This window comes from Melanostigma gelatinosum, assembly GCF_949748355.1.
Source record: "Melanostigma gelatinosum genome assembly, chromosome: 11".
NCBI classification, from domain to species: domain Eukaryota; kingdom Metazoa; phylum Chordata; class Actinopteri; order Perciformes; family Zoarcidae; genus Melanostigma; species Melanostigma gelatinosum.
Window position 1 is genome coordinate 6,199,869 of NC_136644.1, and position 21,013 is coordinate 6,220,881.

Genomic DNA, 21,013 nt, shown 5'->3' on the forward strand with positions numbered 1-21,013 from the left:
AATTATAAATATGCATTTGCAATAGTGAAGGCATGCAGGGCATTTATCTGAACATAAAAGTACCTAATTTATGAATCTAATGTTCAAGTGCTCCAATGCAACACAAGATATTTACCTGCAGTGCTACCATTTCAGTCTCGGTCAGGTGATCCGGGTATTATCCCTTTACAGCAACACAGCAATTTTATATACATATTTCAAATGTCAAACATGATGCAAAGTGCAACGAATCAGTTACTTTTTTATAAAAAGGTATTTTTTAGCACCACAATATCAAATTTATATTTTCCATCTGTGCCCTTGATGAAATAAAGGTCAGCACTTTGCGAGAGCTAAAATATGGTCTGTACATAAATTCCATTACAGTTATTACAAAGTGAGACTTCACTCCAGTTATGGTATATTAAAGTAATCTTCACTTCAACTGAAGTCGGTTGGAATGTCAACAGAGCCCCCTGCTGGTCACATTTAAAACTCCAGTTAAAACAGTAACCACTTAGGAGAAATGTTATCACTAAATTCCCATCTATGACTGACATCAAACATTATGATGTAGCATTCAAGTTAAAGCATGCAATATAATATTTTGCAAACATATTATTGACATTTTGAGTCAGTCCATAGTGTCCATTCTCAGATATAGTCACACCGTCCCGTAATCAGCCCTAATGGAGGCATTACACAGTAAATGTCCCCCTGGTCCTCCATGTCCCACGTCGGTTGATCCAGAGACAAGTTCTCAAACTTTGACTCGAAGACGATGTCCACATTTTAACATTCCATCTCCTGGTAAGAGATCTCCAGGCTTCTTTCAACCCATCTACACCCTGACCAAATTACATTCTAATGTTACTGTGAATGTGTACGGTCACTTCTCCGTCAGCCAGAAAAAAGGAACTGAAACTCCTGGAATTTAATTTCAACAGTTTCCTTAACAACGGCTAATGATTGCTTTGCACAGAGGAAGCTGGACTGCGCATCATTAGAACTATTGTAGATATTCGTTCTTTTCTTTTTTTCGTGTTCTTTGACATGTCTTCGTATTGACGATCACAGGCCGGGTCTGCCGTTTCCTGATTGCCCCCTCTTTTCCATCGTGTTGCATCCCACTGCTGTTTCAGGCCACCATCATGTGAACTTGACTACAGCCTCAGTCTGTGTCGGTTACTGAGAGCATGAATAGGTGGGCAGAATATTTCCTTTCAAACCACCCAGTTCAAACCAGTGGTCAAGTTTCAGGGATGAGCCCCACTGAAAGTGACGATGGGCAGGCAGAGGAGGGAGCAGAAGCTGGGGTTGAGAGGCTGGATTTGGGCCGAGGTCGGGGCTTTTCTTAGCCTCCAGTCGGCGGAGCTGTCAGGCTTGTAGCAGACTGATATGTCACATCTATGTGGGACAGAGGGAGACGCATGGGTTAGGTGAGCAACAACACTTTGCGAGGGTTGTGACTTGTGAGTGGATGGTGGAAGTGTGTGTGTGTGTGTGTTTCTATTCACGTGTGTTTTCAGAGAGGTATCTGGCTGCAGAGGATGCAGCTGAGATATGAAATTGCAGTGAGAATACGTCAAGAAATAATAAGCCGGTCTCATCTGTCTTTGAGACGAGAAATTATTTCTCTGACATGTGAAACTTATTGAAGCTGAAGACGTTACAAGATCAGGGGAGCCGGTCGAGCTACACTACCACCACTTTACAGAACTGAAAGATTCAAAAGTTGAGGTGTACCACTTCGTCTCCAGACACTATGTACGTCTACATCAATTCCTCTGTATGTGTCTGTGTGTGTGTGAGTGTGTGTGTGTGTGTGTCCAGACCTGGTGACACTCTGCAGGATCTTTTTCTCATCCTGGTCCAGACATACAGCAAAGGTTGTGTTTCCAGCACCGCTGACCTGCACCTTATCCACCTTCACCTCTGTCACGCTCAGCTGCTACAAAAGGAGAGAGAGAACAGAGCAAAATGCATGGCACCTCATGAATAAACATGTTGATGAAGAAAACACAAAAAGAACCAACAAAAAAAAAACGCTCGATGTTTGGAAAATTCCTTCAACCTTGTGCAACATATATATTTGCACATCATTTGACATGACGTCCATTGCTGTTGCAGCTTGTCGGAGTTGTTTTACTTTTGTTTTTGAAGCATTTGTTTTTTTGTCCCTGGCTTGTAAAGACACTCTGCTGAGGTGCGAAACGACTGCTGCCAATCCAAAAACTCTGCATCAAACCAAAGTGAAGAGATGAAGCTGCAATGTTGAGCCAATAACACTTTTGGCAGAACACACGCGTGGCTTTTTCGTTCCATCAAGCAAGACAGAGGCCTTTGTATTTAAATAGAGAAGGTGTTGCAGAGTTGTTTGTTAAAAGCGAGAGGCTGACGTCGCGTCAAGCTCACCTGGTTGTAGCCCTTCTTGCTTTTGCAGTTCTGTCTCTTCAGGACCTCAGTCATCGTGAGCTGCAGGCACTCCATCTTTGAGTCTGACGGAGATCGTTTTGATGACATTGTGAGCACACGTACACAACTGACAGTAATCGCGGTCAAAAGGAACATATCCAAAAGGGATTTGTATTTCACATTAACCAGAGACACAAATGCTTGCTGACTAATGACAAATGTTCCTTTCATCCCTAAACAGTAATTATCAGGTTGAATCTCCACGTAGCTAATTAACGGTCTGAATAGAGTGCTGCTCAAAAAAGGTCTGTCCACCACAGGCCTTATTTCAGGCATCTAAACCAGATACAAATCCCAAAAAACCCATTGGCCTTGAGCCGAGGGAACCGGAAGTGCAAAAACACTGATTATTTTCTAGGTTTTAGGACCCGTTCCTGCAGCACTCTCATCAAGCACAGTTCAGCACGTAGTTTCAGTGGCAGTAGCGTACCTAGTGCCTCAGGATTCTTGCATGCTTTGGTTAAGTTTACCGACGTACAGACTTTGGTCTCTCTCTTCCACTGGCTTCTCCCGCTAATCACCACCTGAATGGGAGAAGGGATACGATTATTGCAGTTTTTTGGAGGGGAAAAGTGCAAAAAAAGTGAACAGGGACGCCTTGTCTCTAATGCGTCGCACCACAGAGGACGGGGCACATGCTCGTGACTGTCTACCAGACTGTTTTGCCACACGATTTTGATGCGTCAATTCCTGTGGGTGGAGAAGTGACCACAACCGAAACCAGTTGAATGAGGGTAAACGGGGAGAATCTTCTGACAGGCTCCAAAAGTAGCTCACGGGACGCGTTTCTGCTCACATTTTCTGCTCGTAAATTATGAATATTCTTCCTGTAAAGTGCAATTTCAAGACTTTCATCTGGATCGGCAACCAAATCACCAGCTTACCCTGTTGTACACCACCTCCAACATTAGAGGCACTGCTTCCCGGTCACCGTCAATACCAAAGCGTTTACTGGCAGCACCTACACACACACACACACATTACACACGCAGAAGGTGCAACCAATCAGCGGGCATGAGGCATAAAGAGCTTTCCCTGAATTTGTGCTTCTCCAAAGGAAATTAAAAAGCTAATTTGTAAGCGACAAGTGAAACTAGAAAAAAATAGAAGTAGACTGAATCATGATGTAGAAATAACTGATGTTCCGCTATTGTAAATGGAGTTCAGCTTGCACCTCATGAAAACCGATGACGCATTGAAGTGCGTGGAAAATTGCATTCATAGCATTGCTGGCACGGTTGCTCGGAGACGTGCGTGTGCTTGGCCTGTGTGTCCCACTCACCCATGGCCTTTATGGCTCGCGTTCCTGCGGTGTGACCCAACTCCAGGGAGTGGACGAACACCTCCGTCCTCCTCTCACCACAAGCTAACGTCAGCTGCAACACCAAGGATTCCTCAATCAATCACTGAACTTGGTGATTAGGCCCCCGGCAGGGCTGCGTGTAGTTTATTATGGCTGTGTGTGACTGCTGTAAGAGTGTAACTGACCTCAGCCTGATAGAGCTGGATCAGAGCAGGCCGGGCAGCATAGCGGCAGTAGTACAGGACCAAGTCGGCCAGGATGGGCAGACGCTGCTCATAGGAACCAGCATACGACTCCGACTCCGTCTTTGAGGTTTGCTGCAGAGCAATACAAAACAACTCATTCATACTTCACACGGTAATGCAGCAGAGTTACTTATGTCGTTTACGCTCCAGGCTTTAGAACAGTTCTCTGGAATACATATTGATTGAGTAAGAACAAAACTACGCTGGAGATGCTCTTAGCTGGATGAACGTGAGAGGTTGAGTTTTGTTTAGGCAGTGTGAAAAGTTGGACTCCAGTTGTACCTGGCAGACGACGTTGGCAGGCAAGTTAAGCAGGCTAAGGGTGTTTCTTTCGTACCAAGGGTCCAACATACCAAGGAGATGGGCAATGTCGTTGGTGCTGTCCCCTGCGCCCTTGAGGAGAAGATCCTGCTTTGGCAAAAGAGACAATTACAACAGCGGAAGTCTTTCTTCACTCTGTACAGTACAACGCAGGTCTTTGACAGCGTCGTGAATCAGAATCAGAACCGTTTATTGCCAAGTACGTTACACATAAAAGGAATTTGATATGGTGTCATGAAGGAAACCTTGTGTTCAATGTAAGACGTTTGGTTTGAGTGCTCTTACTCACATTAGAGAGGGCGGCTCCTTTTGGAGATCCAGTTTGAACCACAGGACTAGGAGTCTTCAGACTCCCCGTTCCTGCCGCCGAGTCCCTCTTCACGGGCACAAAGTAGAACTGGAGCTTGAAAGCCCTGCTGAGACGTGGACACGCACTCTCCTTCCTCCTCAGGCTGTTGTAGGCCCGGGCCACCTTCCCCGCCACACGATCTGCACCGAACACCACCACCCTCAGCGTGGTGTTCTTACTGTCCTCATCGCTGCTGAGAATGGGCCTCCTTCGGAAGCAGACGTGTCTGAGAGTTTGACTTTGTGGCTGGAGGAAGGGCTCAGGACAGCGTAACCGGACTTGCTGTGGAAGAGAGTTGGAGCGCTTCTCTCGCCCCACTAAACGGTCCATCGACTCCGTGTTTCCTAAGCTTTTGGCCCGAGATAGCGACCGAGGTCTCTTGGGCTTGATGAAGAGCCGGTACAAGTGCTGGCTGAACCGGGACGAAGTTTTGTTGATGGACTTTGGCGAGCATTTTTCAGGGACGGGGGAGGAGCAGATGTAGTCGTCGGAGTCGTCAAAGTAGTCACTGTCACCGCCCGAAGTGACAGAGTAGAGGGACGGAGCGTAGGACTCCGAGGCCATGGACAAGGTGGAGAACATGGAGTCTTTGGAGGCGGTGGACAGGGAGGAGATGGTGGAGAAGGTGGAGGCACGGTGGTTGACGACGCAGCCATTAGGGATGATGGACATGGAAGGCAATTCCAATCCATGTTCCTCCTCGTCTTTGTTTTCGCCCTCCTCGTCTTCTTCGATATCAATCTCTGTATCATCCTCCTCCTCCTCCTCATCATCATCATCATCATCATCAATATCGTCCTCTTCTTCCTCCTCAGCTTGCCCATTCATGACCTGGTCATCAGGCTCGTGTTCCAAAAGGGTGTTGAGAACATCTGCAGGGATCAAAGAAGACAAATATCAATCCCATTCAGCAATTAGAAAGATAAAAGAAATACTCAAAGAAATAGGAAGATGGTTTCAAACAGGGACTGGATTTCCTGGTGCCGCTCAAAGCAGAAAGATATTCCTGTGTATGAATCAATAAAGTATCATGAATACTTTACCAAAGTTATCTGTTTCCCAGTGAAACATGTAACACTTGGCTGTCGGCAAGGGCAGAGTTTGTAGCATTCCTGAAAGGGACGACATAAAAATCACTCTCAGAGCAATAACCGCTGGAGACGGAAATAGTATAGTGTGACAAAGAGTGTTTGTATCCTCCAGTTCATGAAATCTGCCCGCTTACCTTCAGACTTCCTTCCGTTGGATGCTGGTATTCTCATGGTCTCCCTCAGCTGCTCAAGTCCCTGGGTCACGTGACCGCGGCCCTTCAGGGGGTCACTCATGGCAGCGGCCGTCTCCAAGACATCACTCACCGTGGAGAAGATCGACCCCAATTCATCCACAGTGTTTGCCTGCAAAGTGCATTCACGAGATGGTATCGTAAAGGTACATGTCTTGAGATATTCCTGAATTGTATCCCGGCTAATTCTTGACACAGTGATGGTTTGTATTGGCTACAGTAGACGTAATGCTAAACATTTCCTTGGTATTGCATAAACTACTGATGTTCTTATTAAATGCCTATAAACAGGGTTTAAAGGTAAATGTAGTTTTTACTCATATCTCTATAAATGACACTTGATTCTCTAATTCTACCCCCTTAACACAAAGGACATTTTAAACAAAAGTTATACTCGTTTAATTGTGTTGAAGAACTATAGACTCCAGTTCATGGTCCAGAGCTGTGAGCACATACCTGCAGGGCTCTGTGGATGCTTTGTAGCGGGTATTTGGTGCCGAGTGTGGACTGGAAGGCGTGTTTGATCAGTTTGATGTAGGTCTCCTCCTGCGAGTGCTGAATGCGACTGAGCTGCTCAGCCACCGAGAGAAAGTCAGCGGGCACCTCGCACGGGTTCATCAGGAGCACGGTCCTGCAGGCAGCACACAGATAACAGGTCACTGGTTTGAACGTGTACGCAAATTCACACGACGAGGCAACAGGACGCTATGGCGGTGGTGTTGGGTGGGTGGCGAGGGGGATGAAAGGGGACTTTTCAGGTCAGGAAGTGTGAATCACCGAAGTTCAGTTATTATTTTTGTGGACAACTTTTTCTTTTTACTTCAAAAAGGTATGGTGTCAGATCAGATGGTGCATTTTAACAAGAAAGCAGAAGGTGCAAAGATAACACACAGTCTGCACTGGACTGAAAATAGATCCCCAAGAAATGGCTGCTGATCAAAGAGAAAGTTTTACATTTGCACTCTAACAGTCCGAATATCACCAACAACTGTTGAGCATGAGAAACTGAAGAGCGACTCATTCTGCTATGAATCCAGAGAGCACATGTAGCACATTCTATAGTTCTACAGTCTATACAGTACAGTTTGTTTTTATTGGCCTACATGGTCTTGGAGCTCTGGCTGGGGGTGTTAAGGAACTGTTCTTCTCTCACAAGTCTCTGAAAGGAAATCCCTGTGAGGAAAATAGAAAAATAAAGTTATTATTTTCCTCTTCCGTCTGCTCGTGGTTTCTGAATGAAAAACTTGACAAGAACACAGTGTTATTCATGACGTTACAGCATCATCATGAAATACGGTGCCTATACGCGCTGAATTACTTTTCCCTTAAAGCAGCTCATCATGTTCAGCAGCGCTCAGATGAGCACAAATATTCAACCAAAATCAACAAAGGACTGAATACTGTGCTTTCGGCCCTTCCAGTGAATTTCAGCAACGGTGTTCAAATGTGTTGAGCTGCTTTGTTTTGTCATTGATGCTGTTGCTACCGGTGTTTCTGGCATAAGCAGTGCTCTTTTACATCACTTCCACCCTAAATGCATTTCCTTGACTTGTCACTAGGGGGAGAGCGATTACCAGGGTTGTAAGACACCAGAGACTTAGTTAAGACAGGGATAGAAACACACACACACACAGTGGCAAAACGAAGCCATCTATATTTACCTGGGGCCTTGATCTCCAGCTGTAGTGTGGTGAGGAGGGTTCGACACACACTGCAGTAAGGCTCGGGCCATGTGAGGAAGCAGCGAAACACCTCAATGGCTTCCTCCAGCAGCTCTGTGTCTGGAGGACAGTATGGGGTCTGCAACCGAGGCACAGATCAGATATTTCAGTGGGCATCCTCAACTTTGACAATAACTTTATGGATTCCTGCAATAGAGTGGACCAACCACTCCGGTCTACTCAAGAGAGGTTTCCCTCCCTTTTGGATTAAATCCTGATGGAGCAGATTGATAATAAAACCTGTTAATGTGATGTATTACACCCATTTAGTACATTTAGGGGAGACACTTTGTGCAGAAATCGTTTTCTCTCCCTCTGCAATTTTGCCTCCATAATACGTCTTCTTTCAGACTAGTGGAGAGAAAACATTCAAAACACACATTAGGTGTTCCGTTACTACTACTTTGTATTATTTTACTACGTATTATTATATACTAAGTATTATTTTTTACCCTATTCACCTGAAGTGTCTCCCTTTAATTGGCTTTCACGCCTCTTTAAAGGGTGCAACACAACTTAAACAGACGATAGTAATAACTATATTGGCTTATATGACACTTTTCTTGTTCTTTACCATTACTACATTACTGCTTGATTTTAATATTACATCATCAACGACAAACATGTCACATGTTCCATGAGGTAACCCAGTTTAGTGTAACAATGTGATTTCATTAGCCACTGTATTTGTACTCCGTACTATATTACAAGCTTTATGACAGTAAACAACCAAAAAGCACATTTGTGACGTCATTACAAAACCTCAAAGTTGTGACATTAGCAGTTGCTACAGAGCTCAAACTGAACTCTGGGGTTCCCGGTTCCTACTGAAAAAAAACACACTCGCAAGAAGTATGTTGCATTTCAGTGAAAGTAATTCGTGTAAGAATACATTTATAGAATCACGTCAACCTATTGAAGCAGTCAAACAGTGGCTGTTTCTTCTCTCTCCTGTCTAACCAGTATCAATGAATGAGATATCCAATGATGTCATGGTGGTTTTGCATTGAGGAACCAACAACACTTTTGAGAGGGCACTTCCACATGCGTGACACGCTGATTGGTGCTGAGAGGTTTTTGATCATATCTGGATGTACCTGAAGCAACGTGGAGGAGAACATGATAGCGAGGGGAGCCACCAGCTCATACTGACACTGCTCCTGAACCTGAACGAACATCCAGGCAGACAGAAAGAGAGCATTGATTACGCCGAACATTCAGAAATGACAGCAGTGAGGACATCACCGGTTGACAATTTTGTTCTCCTTGACCTTTGACCTCTCACCTCTTTGGTCTTCCTGATGATCTGTTGTAAGAGGATGAGGAAGTTCTCAGGGTCCCTCTTCACCAGCTCCTCCAGGCTCCAGCGGTTCATTGACTGACCCGCCGAGCACATCAGCACTGAAAGAAAGGCAGCACACATGTGGACTCGTGTTATTGCAAAAATGTTAAACATAGAAAGAGTCAGAAGACGGAAGTCACATGTTTTACCTCACCGCAACAGTTTTGCTCCAAAGCGACAGTCGCTTGTTGTACTGTAACCTCTCAAGCTCTGACTTCACACACAACAACTTACAAAACTAAAAAAGGCACTCGGAGAGAGCAGACCTCCGCTCCAAAATGTAACCGGTTCGTCCTTGGCCTATGCCAAACCCTTCCACCAAGTTTCCTGAAAATCGTGCAGTAGCAGTTTATGACCTCCTTTGTGGCGGTAATAAAGCGCTGTGGATCTGAGCAATGCTGCACCACACTGCACGGTCTTGTAATGATCGATCATCAGCGGGTTCAAGACAATAACAGCTGTAAAAATGAATTATCAGTGTGCACATGCATGTATTAAGCACTTCAACAGACTGTATGTTGTCAGGGTTGCAGCACACCTGTAGGAGACAGAGTTCATCACGAAGGATATTCAACAAACAGCCAGGGCAATAAATTAAAACAAATAGTTTGTGCTGCAACAGAGCCAGCAGACACACGAGTGATCCCGGGTCACTTTTTGTTGCACTCTGCTGTTTTGCCATGACAGCAGGCATGACTATTTTCTTGCAGCAGGAAATATGAGTTAATATCTTTCCCAAAAGACTTGTTTTGGGACTAAACATTTAAATACGATCATAATAATCAAAAGTAAAATGAAGAGGATTTAAAGTGAAATCTACAAAAAAGAATTGGGGATAACTAGACCCACACATCATTGATGGCCCACTGGAAACTTTCGGTTGGAAGTTTTCTATAAAAGTGCGAAATGGAAACTTGAGATAAAACAACGGCAGAGAGCTGGGCATACAGCATCTCCAACCACAGCAATCTGACGTCTGGCTCATGAAAAAAACACTGAGGGTGATTGATGACTCTTCGCAAGCACCTTACTTTCCATTTGATCCCTCGGTCTCAACGGCGCCGACTGCATCTCTGAGGAGCTCAGGAAGTAACACATCAGCACTTGTTCAGGTTTGCGCAGAAATGTTTTCCAAGAAACGTGTCAGTTGCAGTATTACTCCGCACGCGGGAGCCCTATCCAACATCTCACCACCGTGTGTTTTGCACATGTGCTGGAGAGCTCCACAGGTTTGTTTTGAAAAGATGCCAGTACTGGAAATGAAGCGGCAAGTTTCAAACGATCCTCTTGAGATGTACATATGAATATCTCAGTACTTGAGTTCATATGAATGTGATCACACTCGTAGTCAACATACAAATCCCTGGAAATCGTCTAAACAGGAGACGGAGTTATGAAGTGAGGACGAGAATAAAACATGGAAAGCAGACTCCAGCTTCAGCTAGCATGTTTTAAATGTAAAAATCACATCATCACGGTCTATCGGGATATAAAACCCTCGAACACGTTTGTGTAATTATGCGACACTCTATCTGGCATTGGTTGACATGCGGGAGGCTGATGCTGATTTAATCTTGTGCTCCGTTTTCACACCGTGCACCACAGCAACTCCTGCCCCATGATGCCTCACTCACACACACTGCGGTCTGGCCCCACCACTTCCTTCCAGCTGTCTATTCACACAGCTTCCGCCAGCACCCAAAAAGTGTCACCAACAACAAGCTAGGACACACGTATACTCGTAGGCCGCGCACGTTGTCTGCCACACGCTGCTCTCGTGTTGAGAAAGTGAGAACAAACAACTGCCCTCTGTTCGAGGCAGCACTATAACCAGCACATATCACATTGAAATGTGTGAGTGCGTATTCGATATTTCTGACAAAGTTTGTCGCTTGTACCTTCCTAGAAACAGAGGGTCACAGGTTTGACTCAACGGCAGACCTACGAGCCACCGAGCAAGACTGGCCCTTCGCTAAGCACGCCCCACGTTGCTTGGAGCCCACACTGTCACTAACTGCACTCACTGAATAAATGTCTGGTTTTTGAAGAAAAAAAAAGAAGTAATTTCAGAGAAAAATCAGAGAACAGGTTAACGATACATGTTTGAAATATATATTCAGGATGTCAAACTGATTCAGAGAAAACCGTTCAAAAGATAAAGATAGAAGCTAAAGCCTACAGATCACAGTGGAGAGGTGAACCACAACATCACCATGGTGATGGAGACAGAAGACAATGGAATTAAGGAACAACACTGTAATAAAGCATGTGCATTCGGTAAACTTTTAGTAGCTAGCGTAGCATAGAAATGCTAACACGAGTTAATGATGTGCTGATGTACTCTGCTCATGCACCACAGGTTTCTACGTAGAAACGTAACATTTTGGAAAGGTCTGGCTCCTTCCAACCTCTTCAGGTAACGAGGATCACACGCTTAGCCATGACTTGCTAAAATCCACAAAACCAGCCTGAAGATGAGGAAAATATGCAGGAAAATTTGCATCAGCCACAAAAGATGAAAACTTATATTTAATTTGACATGAACGTGGCAGAGGCCCATGTGCACAGGTTTGAACCACCAACTAATTTTGCCACGCACAGGTGGAACTAACAACATTACCAAAAGCTCAGTTCTGTTAAGTGGCTTGTTTCTCTGTTCTACTTTGTTGTCCTTGTTTTATATTTGTCTTGTTTATTTGTATATTCCATGTATGTACATTGAGAGCAATGGGAAAACCGGAGTCAAATTCCATGTATGCGTTGCGTTTTCGTTAGAATGAGCCGTTTATATCTACATACTAAGCTTCATGGAGCCGGCCGCCATGTTTCTACAGTAGCCCAGAAGGGACAAACCAAACACTGGCTCTAGTTTTCACGTTGGCACACAGAACTTTTTGATGGTTGCAATCTGCAACCTCGCCGCTAGATGTCGCAGAATCCTACACACTGCACCTTTAAAAACAAGCCTGCTTCTGTGTGACGTTCTCGTTTCTAAGCTGTGAGGCTTTAACTGAAAATATACATCATAATTCCCACATAAATGCACTCGTCTTTATTGAAGCAGTGCAGAAACATTTTTGTTATATGCTTCATCTTAAACCAAAGCTTAGCTGTAGTCCTCATCACTATTGTGGCCTCTGGTGTCTTACCGTTCCAATGCTGTGCTGCTGTGGGGCTTTGTCTCAGCCCGTCCAGACACCTGTCCAGAGCATGCTGGATCCTGTCCTCCGTGCATGAGGTGTGCTGCATCTTCACCACTCAGGTTCTGCGGAGGGACGGGAGACAGAACCGATATTCAGTATCAGAATATAATACATTCCCATTCATGCATTCTGTGGAATATTATCTCCAAATTCGATTGAACGTGTGCATAATGTCCACATGTTCCACTCTATTCATGAACAATATGCCTTATCACTTGGTTTTTGCATGAAGGCAGATAACCCAGTATGTAAAATAGTCTGAAGACACAAACCATAACACACCGTGTGTCAACTCATTTGGTCGCACTTGTTTCTTGCAGTTGGTAACATGTACAGCTATGTGATAGTGCACAGGTTTGTTTCTTCTTCTTTTTTTTTTATAGCTGTGTGGTTTGATGTATACTTGTATATGCTACCGTATACTTATATTTGTGTTGTTTATGCTACCTTATGCTTATTTCTATGCCGATATTTTTATACTTTGTCTTTAAATGTAAAGCACTTACATGTAAGGAAATGTGATATATAATAGAATTAACATTGCCAGAAATGGGACATTTCTAAGGGGAAGGAAATACAGACAGCGTCGCATGTGTTGCTGTTCTGTTGCCATCGTACCTGAAATGTCCAATCACATACGATTGGACATATTTAAATATGATATCATACAACAACAAACAGCCACAAAAGCATACACAAAGGGATTGGCAGTTTTATAAACGCGATACTTATTGAAACTCTGGTCGGGTAGATGAGTAATTAGTGTAAAAAAACAAAACAGACAACTATTCCGAACAGCAACATTCAGGCACACCGAAACAAACATGACTAACCGTATGACTTTTATGGATGGGTGAAAGAGAAAAAACAGCCCCCACTGCTTTCAGTTTTTAAAATCAGAAAAACAAAATCAGTGAAAAACATTCAACAGTGTAAGTGCATCATGTCTTCAGCACTGAACTTCACTTTTATAGCTTTCAGTTTGACACTTGGCTGTTCCTCATGCAGCATCTGAGGACAACCCAGGTGTGGCAAGTTGTTTCAGTTCTGTTATGAACACATCTCATCAGAGGCAATATGCGGGGACGTCCCATCGGGCGAGTGACTGATTTATCTTTCAGAGTCGATAAACAATGTCGGCAGCTGTTTAATGACAAAGGTTGAACGAAGTGAGTCTGTGACCGAACACGACCAAGTCGACTCAGACTGTGTCATCAACCAGGGAAAATGTTTCAATGTCAACGTATGCTCAAAACTGCACAGTGACCACTTCTCCGCTGGTAACTACATCATTGCGAGGTTTTTGAATTCCCCTGAAAACTGCACAGGTTTTTTTGCAAATGTTCTTCAGCCCCCCCAAATAATTTGGCATTATTGGCTTTAAAAAACAAACAAACAAAATAACTATTTTTTTGGTGATGTCATTAAATTAAACTATTGTTTCTCACATGCGTGCGTTCTGGTTTGTATGTTTTCTCCCCCTTCAAATTACAATCCAATAGCCTATCATCATACTCCACGATATAGAGTTGACACGGTCAGGTCCATTCTCCGTCTTTCCTTTACAAGCAGGGAAATTATTTCTCTCTCTTTATTTGAGAAAAGTTCATATTTGTGTTGTCAAATTTCACTATGACCCTGAAATTCGGTCTCTTGTGTTATAATACACTGAATGCAAGCAAAACTACAGTGCAAAATCACAATCTTTCTGATTGAACCGATCTATGAACTGTCTGAAACAATGGATAGCCGCGGCCCCAAATGGGCCCCAAAACAAATTGTGGCATTGTGAGCATGTTGGACACAAGCGGATCTTAATGTGGACACTGGAGACACATATTACAACCAGGTGTAAATGTAATCCGGTAAAAGTCAGGTCTAGATCTGGATTAGAGTGTAAAGGGGGTCTATGTTGCTGCCCCTCTCCATTTATTAGGAAAAACCCCTTCCAGGCGGCAACCTCCGGGTCTGAAAAGTAAAGCCAATGTGGAATTGCCTTAAACTTGCATTCTTTCTACTGGCCATCAGGGGGCAACTCCTCTGACGTATAGACGTCTATGAGAAAATGACCCGACATCTGACTTGAATTATTCGCTCAATAAACATTGTGAACATGAGTTTTTGGGTTGTTTAGAGTTATGAATTATCCTCACGTTTTTTTGTAAACGTACAGCATTTCTATTGCTTTTTGGCAATAATTGAATTTTCTCTCACAGTTCATTTAACACAAGCTCGGATGACGTGGCTCACTGACCAACAGCTTCTCTGGATGGAAGTCAGGGATTGACTCGGTGAATGAGATGTATTGACAAAACAATATAATATATTATTTCTATGAATGTACAGACACTGCACGTATCTGTGACATTTAGTTTTGATTCATAAAATATGCTCGTGCGTTATGTTCCTATATATTTTTAAAGCCTTACCTCATTTTAGACTTTTGCCATGGAAATACAGTATCCGTATGTTGTGTGCAAAACACTGGGAAACTCAATTTGAGAAGCAGAACAACTTTACTTCCCTAAAGAAGCTTTTTTTTTAAAGATTTGTCTTTTTAGAATTTGACCAGCTTAGCAGTTTTTGTTGTTGTTTTTTTAATATACTAAAAAAAGCCAGATTCTGAAAAACGTTAAATTATTTTTGATCTTATTGATCAGAGCCAGATGTGCTCACATTAGTCCTTACAGAGTGGAAGTCAGCACACGGACAGAAATGAGCAATGACTTCGAAAACAATTTTTGCCCGATTACATCTTCTAAAACTTTCCCAAGAGACAAGAGACAAATTCCCCCTTTCACATGAAAGCCAGAAATAAATGAAGGCTGTCAGATGAATTCTGACTCACTTGCTCTTATGTACCCACTCACAAAATAACCCTTACACACACACACACACACACACACACACGCACGCACACACACACTAAAGCAGGTTTGGTTGAACTTTTTTGATTGACATATAAAGTGTCACAGGCCAAACAACCTGTTAAACTGCAAGAAAGACCAGAAATTGCGATATATTACGTGTGAATGATAATTTTTAACATAATTATTCTCATTTTTATTCAAAAACAAATAGAGTAAAATAACATATGTCACCATAAAACTCACCCAGTTGATTACTTACATTCATGCAATTCTTTTTTTGTCTTTAGTATTTTTCTTTAACTGAGGCAATATTTGATCAAATATGTGCTAATTTGCATACATTTCCAGAACAGAAATCAAAACATTGAATAAAGCCAGGTACAACACTGTTGTTATATTTAGTTGACATATTAGAGTCATATCTTTTTACAAAGGGGATCAACAGTCATAAAAAAAATTCATAAATCAGGCTGTGAATGATATATGAACAACCTCCTCTATAAAAACCTTTAGAATATATTGAATAAAATGGAAAGTTTAGTGTATGTAAGTGCTGCTGAAGTAGAGATTTCTGGCTCAGAGTGAGAAAAAGCTCATTTAAAATGACAATACAGGTGAAAAGGGTGAAGAAATAACAAATAGATGTCACCATAAAAAAACGTCCCCAGTTGATTACTTACATTAAGACAATTTTTTTTTTTTGTCTTACAAGTTTTCTGAAATGTTATGTTTAAATATGCAAATGAGCCATTATCTAATGCAAACTATTGGTGAATCTAGGGGAAATCTACCGACGCAAATAGACAACGTTTCGTGAAATAAACACCTAAATGTGTATTTTGCATGTGTTCTTTCTGTGTTCGTCTGAAAGTAGACCAAAGGGGACCAGTGCTTGAAAAACAATGTTTTTGCCTGAGGTCTCTCGCCTTAAAATGATTATGCGGGGGGGACCTATTGAAGTGTTACCCAACCCATTGTTCATATATTCACACATGCGTGTGTACGCACATTATACAGTACCAACACACATACACTGTACAAACATCCAACCTCATCATTAATGCCGGCAGAGGGGCAGGAGTTCAGGAGGGCAGAGAAATGAAGCATAATTATCCCCCACTTTTCCTACGGTTACCATTCAACAACAATCCCGACAGACCCAGAGGTAAACACTTAGCCCTTTTGCTCAGCAGCCCCCCCCAGAGAGGCATTGTCTCTGAGGTATATAGCCGAGCGCGTTTGGACACTTGCGCTCAGGGCTCCGGTCATTGTCAGGGTCGGATAGAGCTGGATGAGAGCCCAGCTCAAGAGTGGAAGGAACCAATAAGTCAGAGTCGTGATGACTCCTGCATCCAGGATGGGGTTCAATGGAGATGCGTAGAGGCGATTAAAGAGGTGAAGATCTTATATGAGGTGGCACGATGCAGTGAAAATGTTGCTAGGGAGTTTATCAACTAGTAGTAGTTCAGCTCACGACGTCAAGTTTTAGTGTTGGTGTCATTTGACAGGAGCCTTATTACACAGAATGGTACTGGAATGGTTTTTTTATATGCCACAAAGAATTTATAGACAGAGTCTTTAGTGATGTGAAGATCATTTCAAGGCATCTGTTGATTAACTTAACAGTTTTGTTTCTGCAACAATACAAAACCACTTAGTTAGGTTTGGGAAAAACATCATGGTTGTGCTTAAAATAAACAACAAAATAGGCAAGAAAACCACGTTACTTTGGGTCTCATGGTTGAAAGTCTTGCCTTTGTTGGACCCATCGATCTTCCCTCCCGCCCACCACTCAATACTAAATACGACTTCACTAGCTCTGACCGTTGCGTTACCATGTGGATGCATTCAATTTGTGTGTGCGGCGCAGAAAAAGGCTCCTAATTGACTTTCCATTGGCATTGTTTTCGTCCTGAGAAAAACCTGGCGATTGGTGTCCATGTGCAACAAAACCAATGGCGATACAGTTCGTGACGATCCCCCGACCCGGGCTTACAATGTACACTGATTGGGATTTTTGTACCGAATATGTCAATCCCAACTCCAGAGTGTCCTCATCGTTGTTCACGCAGAGTTTTTAGTCATGTTGCAAATGCATGAGTCTGCGGTGTTTCGTAAGAGGATGTATGCAGCACATCCCTAAGAGTCAACAAGGTCACTTCCACTTTTTCACGGGTTGCAACTTGCAACATGTCAGACAATATCAAGCAGCGCTTGTGTAGCGGAAGAACAACTACAGTTACACTGGATCAACCAATCCCTGCTGAGATGCAGCACAGGACAAGTCTTTCTGTCGTCCTCCTCCTCATCAGCCTCCCTCTCTTGCGAGTATCATCTCACAGATAAACCGACGCGGTCCCAGCACTGCAACTCCACCTGCGTCTTTATTTCTCCTTCCATCTCCTCGCAGGCCGCTTCCCATCTCTCCCACTGATCCCATTACCGACTGCTTCCTCACAGGAAGACGGCTTCCCTGCTCAGCTGAGGAAGCAGGTGCCTCCCTATTGTTGTGGTGTGATCGGACTCTCAGATACACTCCCACAGACCAGGGAGGGCAGCTTGTGACTGTGTGTGTGTGTGTACAGTATGCGTGCCTGTCACTTTTTTTTACGATTGATAGAGTCTGATATTCACATCCAGCCCCCCCCCCCCCCACACACTTTCTCTCCGCTGACCTACTGGATGTGAACTCTGACCTCTTATGGCTTTAGGAAACAACAGCGGCCCGACTCCAAAGCTCTCCTGTAACGAAGTGCTTCCCTTCAGCTCAAACGGCCGCCGCCGGTGGGAACTCGCCGAGTGGACCAGTGTGCAGCACTCCACACATCACGGAGGGCAGCGGGAACCTTTGTGTCCGCCCGATCACCTCACACGATCCCCATCGCCCGGCTGTCGTGGAATTGTGCATGTTGACACTTCCAATTTACTTTCGAAACGCTTTCAAAGACTTCTTCTTCATGCTGGCCCTGAGGTGAGAGTGTTCTGTCAACCGCTGTTCAGGGTCATGGACAAACTTTCAAGTTCCACTTTTTTTTTTTTTGTCTGCTGGCAGTTTTAGAAAATAAATCTTATATTTGCTGCGACTCTGAGATGATTCTTCCTGTATTTTACTGCAATATTGCTGTATTTACAGTATAATCCTTTCCTTCATGTTAAACTCACTCAATTAGAACTTCTGCAACAACTTTATAGATGTGACTCAAGTAAGAAGAATTGAGTACATCTAACTACAGCACCAAGAGGTTGTGGGAGGGGGGGGGGCTATTTCACCTTTCTTTGAGGACAGCAAAGAACTGGGAGAAACAAAGAGTGAACGAGGGGTCTGACATGCAACAAAGACCCCGAATTGCACCCTGGATTGGATCACTTGGCAACAAAGGCGATCAACAGAGAATGTTCTGTGACTTACAGAACCGAAAGCCACTCCGTACGCCCTCTGGTCTTTGCTTCCTCAATAAATCCTGATAAACACATGATGAAACAACCATTAATGCAAATGTCCGGCGCTGTAATATCAGGTAACGACACTGAACTCCAAACAACACGGGCCACTCTGCTACACCAACAGGACTGAGTGGGTCCTTGTCCCGGTCTATTTCACGCTGGTTTCATGATCATTCCACAAGTGATGAAGATGCAAGTATCCAGGATTCCCAGTGGAAAAACAAATCCTGTTTATTTGTTTAAATGTGATATGGGTTAAAAAAATAAAAATAAAAAAACAGCAAAAAACTCTTTGCAGCAACAGGTGTGTTGTGCATGTGCGGCGATGAATACGCTCACACACACGCACGGGGGTGTTGACCTCAAAGTATGAGTAAATGAGAAAGTAAAGATTTCACTGATACCACAGCCGTAAAGAGACAAACAGGAAGAGCCGTGAATAACACACAGCGTTGCACTGGGAGACCCATCGACCTCAGCTAGATGTGAAATTAAAAAAAAACACAACACACATCCTTCTCTCTTCTCATCTGATATCTGATGGTCGACGACAAAGCGGGCCAATGTCCTCCGCTCGACGTTGTCAATCTGTGTTCTTTTGTCTTTTCATTATTTCAAGCCCGACACGTGACCTGCCCACGGCAGTTGTTATTTCTCAACAGGAGGAGATGATTATATTCAAACTGGTTGTGCAATTTTCACAATTTCTAAGAAGAATAGATGATCCCTTCCTCTGTTGTCATCCGACAGGGAGGAGGCCAGCAGCACGGGCCGCAGAACATTTAAGGCTTTGCCTTCTTCTGTTGAAAATGATGGGAATGGTATTTATTAAGAGTCGTAGAAACACCACTCAGAGAGAAGAGTTGTCCAGTGAACATTCACTGTGTTTACCTCATGGCTGTACAGGTGAAGTTTACCAATTGTCACTTTCTGCGATCAACCCCCCCCCCCCCCCCCATCCAGAACACAGCTACATATCGAAACTTGACACTTGAGTCAGAACCACAAAAAGAATTACTCGAGACTTGCACTTGGTAAAATCCTGCAAAGCCACACAGTTGGAATAATAATTATTTGACTGATTTTAACTGAAGTTGACTCATACTGAAAGGACCTGAATGTCAGATTAAGAAAAGAACACCTGAACGTGACACAGCTTTGAAGAGAACATGTTCAAGTGGTTGGTAGAGAAATAGGATGTTGAGTTCAGGCGTTGGCTCAGCTGAGTTTCAACAGGGTGGAGTCCTCAAAGACCACCGACAGACTGTCAATCTGAAACCAACAGGATTCTTTGCTTGCGTCCCTGGTTGTCAGCGCCGTTTTTATACCTGCGTCCAAATAAATGATGCCATACCTGCATGTGAATGTGCAAAGCAAACACACTTCACCTGCTCTGTGAGTCCAACTACAGCCACAGAAATATATAGGAACAGGGTTGGGGGGGCGGGGGGACAAAGATGTCTGACATCCACAGAGATAACACCGGCTCAAATTATTATTTGACATTATCAGACATTTAAACCGAGATAACGTCCAGGAGCCTGACACGTGCTTCTGCGTCTCTACTTCCTCAGCGTTTATTGAAAGCATTAATCATTTCGGGCATCTGAAAAAGCAGAAGTTCCCAAAGTGGTGTCACATAGGGGGGCCTGTGAGCTCACAGATGGGGTGGAGGTGCATTTCCCATCAGTGTTGAGGCTGATGCTGCCCATCAGCTCCTCTGGCAGAAAACAAGACGGCCGAGGCTTTCACATGGCATTGAAATTAACTCTGGATATCAGAAAACACATTTGCGTGAGTCTAAATTAAATAAAAGTTGACTGACAAAACCATCTCAAAAGACAAAAGTACCCAACGTGTCAATTCACCATCACATAAGGTGGACGGATGAAGCTAAATCATTTGAAATCATATTCTCACAAATCGTCATATTCTCAGATATACTCGGTGTAATATCTAGACGCAAACATGAGCAGGCGAGCCGATGCCCTTCAAAATAAAATCTCCTGCCTCCGTTGGCTTACCTGCAGTTCACCGACCAGCATCCATGTCCCGTGTGTGTGCGTGTGTGTGTGTGTGTGTCTGAATAGTCCAAGGCAAAGTGTCTCCAGCTCAGTGCCACTGCCATTCATTCGCCGCGCACGTCAGGGTTTATCAGGCGAAGCCACATCCTGGGCACGGGCGGAGCAGGCTGACGAAGCAACAGTTCTGGTTGTAGCTCTCTGCTGCGCTCAGAGACTCCTGCGCTTCACACACGCGCGCGCACACACTGCACCTCACAAACAGGAAGTGGAATGAAAGAGGTGCATGTGAGCACAATGAGGGAGGCTGCTTGTATGTGTGTAGGTGGGAAGTGGCGTGGGTTCCTACATGTGCGTGCGTGTGAGAGAGAGAGAGAGAAAGAGAGGTTGCGTGTGGATTATGGAGGGATGTTGGCCCCTAAAAGGAAGTCATCTGTTTGACGTGTTTGTTTTTTTTA

General features: G+C 43.8%; 1 protein-coding gene across 1 annotated transcript; it reads right to left on the reverse strand.

The window, feature by feature from the left end:
• Positions 1-21: 21 nt before the first annotated feature.
• pik3r5 (phosphoinositide-3-kinase, regulatory subunit 5) lies at positions 22-20,672 on the reverse strand. The gene is made up of 18 exons (XM_079279537.1): positions 20,559-20,672; positions 12,167-12,282; positions 8,961-9,076; positions 8,773-8,841; positions 7,616-7,754; positions 7,058-7,127; positions 6,411-6,585; positions 5,898-6,066; positions 5,716-5,784; positions 4,613-5,544; positions 4,285-4,410; positions 3,943-4,074; positions 3,737-3,830; positions 3,339-3,415; positions 2,885-2,978; positions 2,395-2,477; positions 1,815-1,930; positions 22-1,386 (listed from the first exon to the last, which is right to left on the reverse strand). Exons 2-18 carry the CDS (start codon positions 12,264-12,266, stop codon positions 1,236-1,238), a joined length of 2,712 nt encoding a protein of 903 aa, XP_079135663.1. The 5' UTR covers positions 12,267-12,282; positions 20,559-20,672; the 3' UTR covers positions 22-1,235.
• Positions 20,673-21,013: the final 341 nt, after the last annotated feature.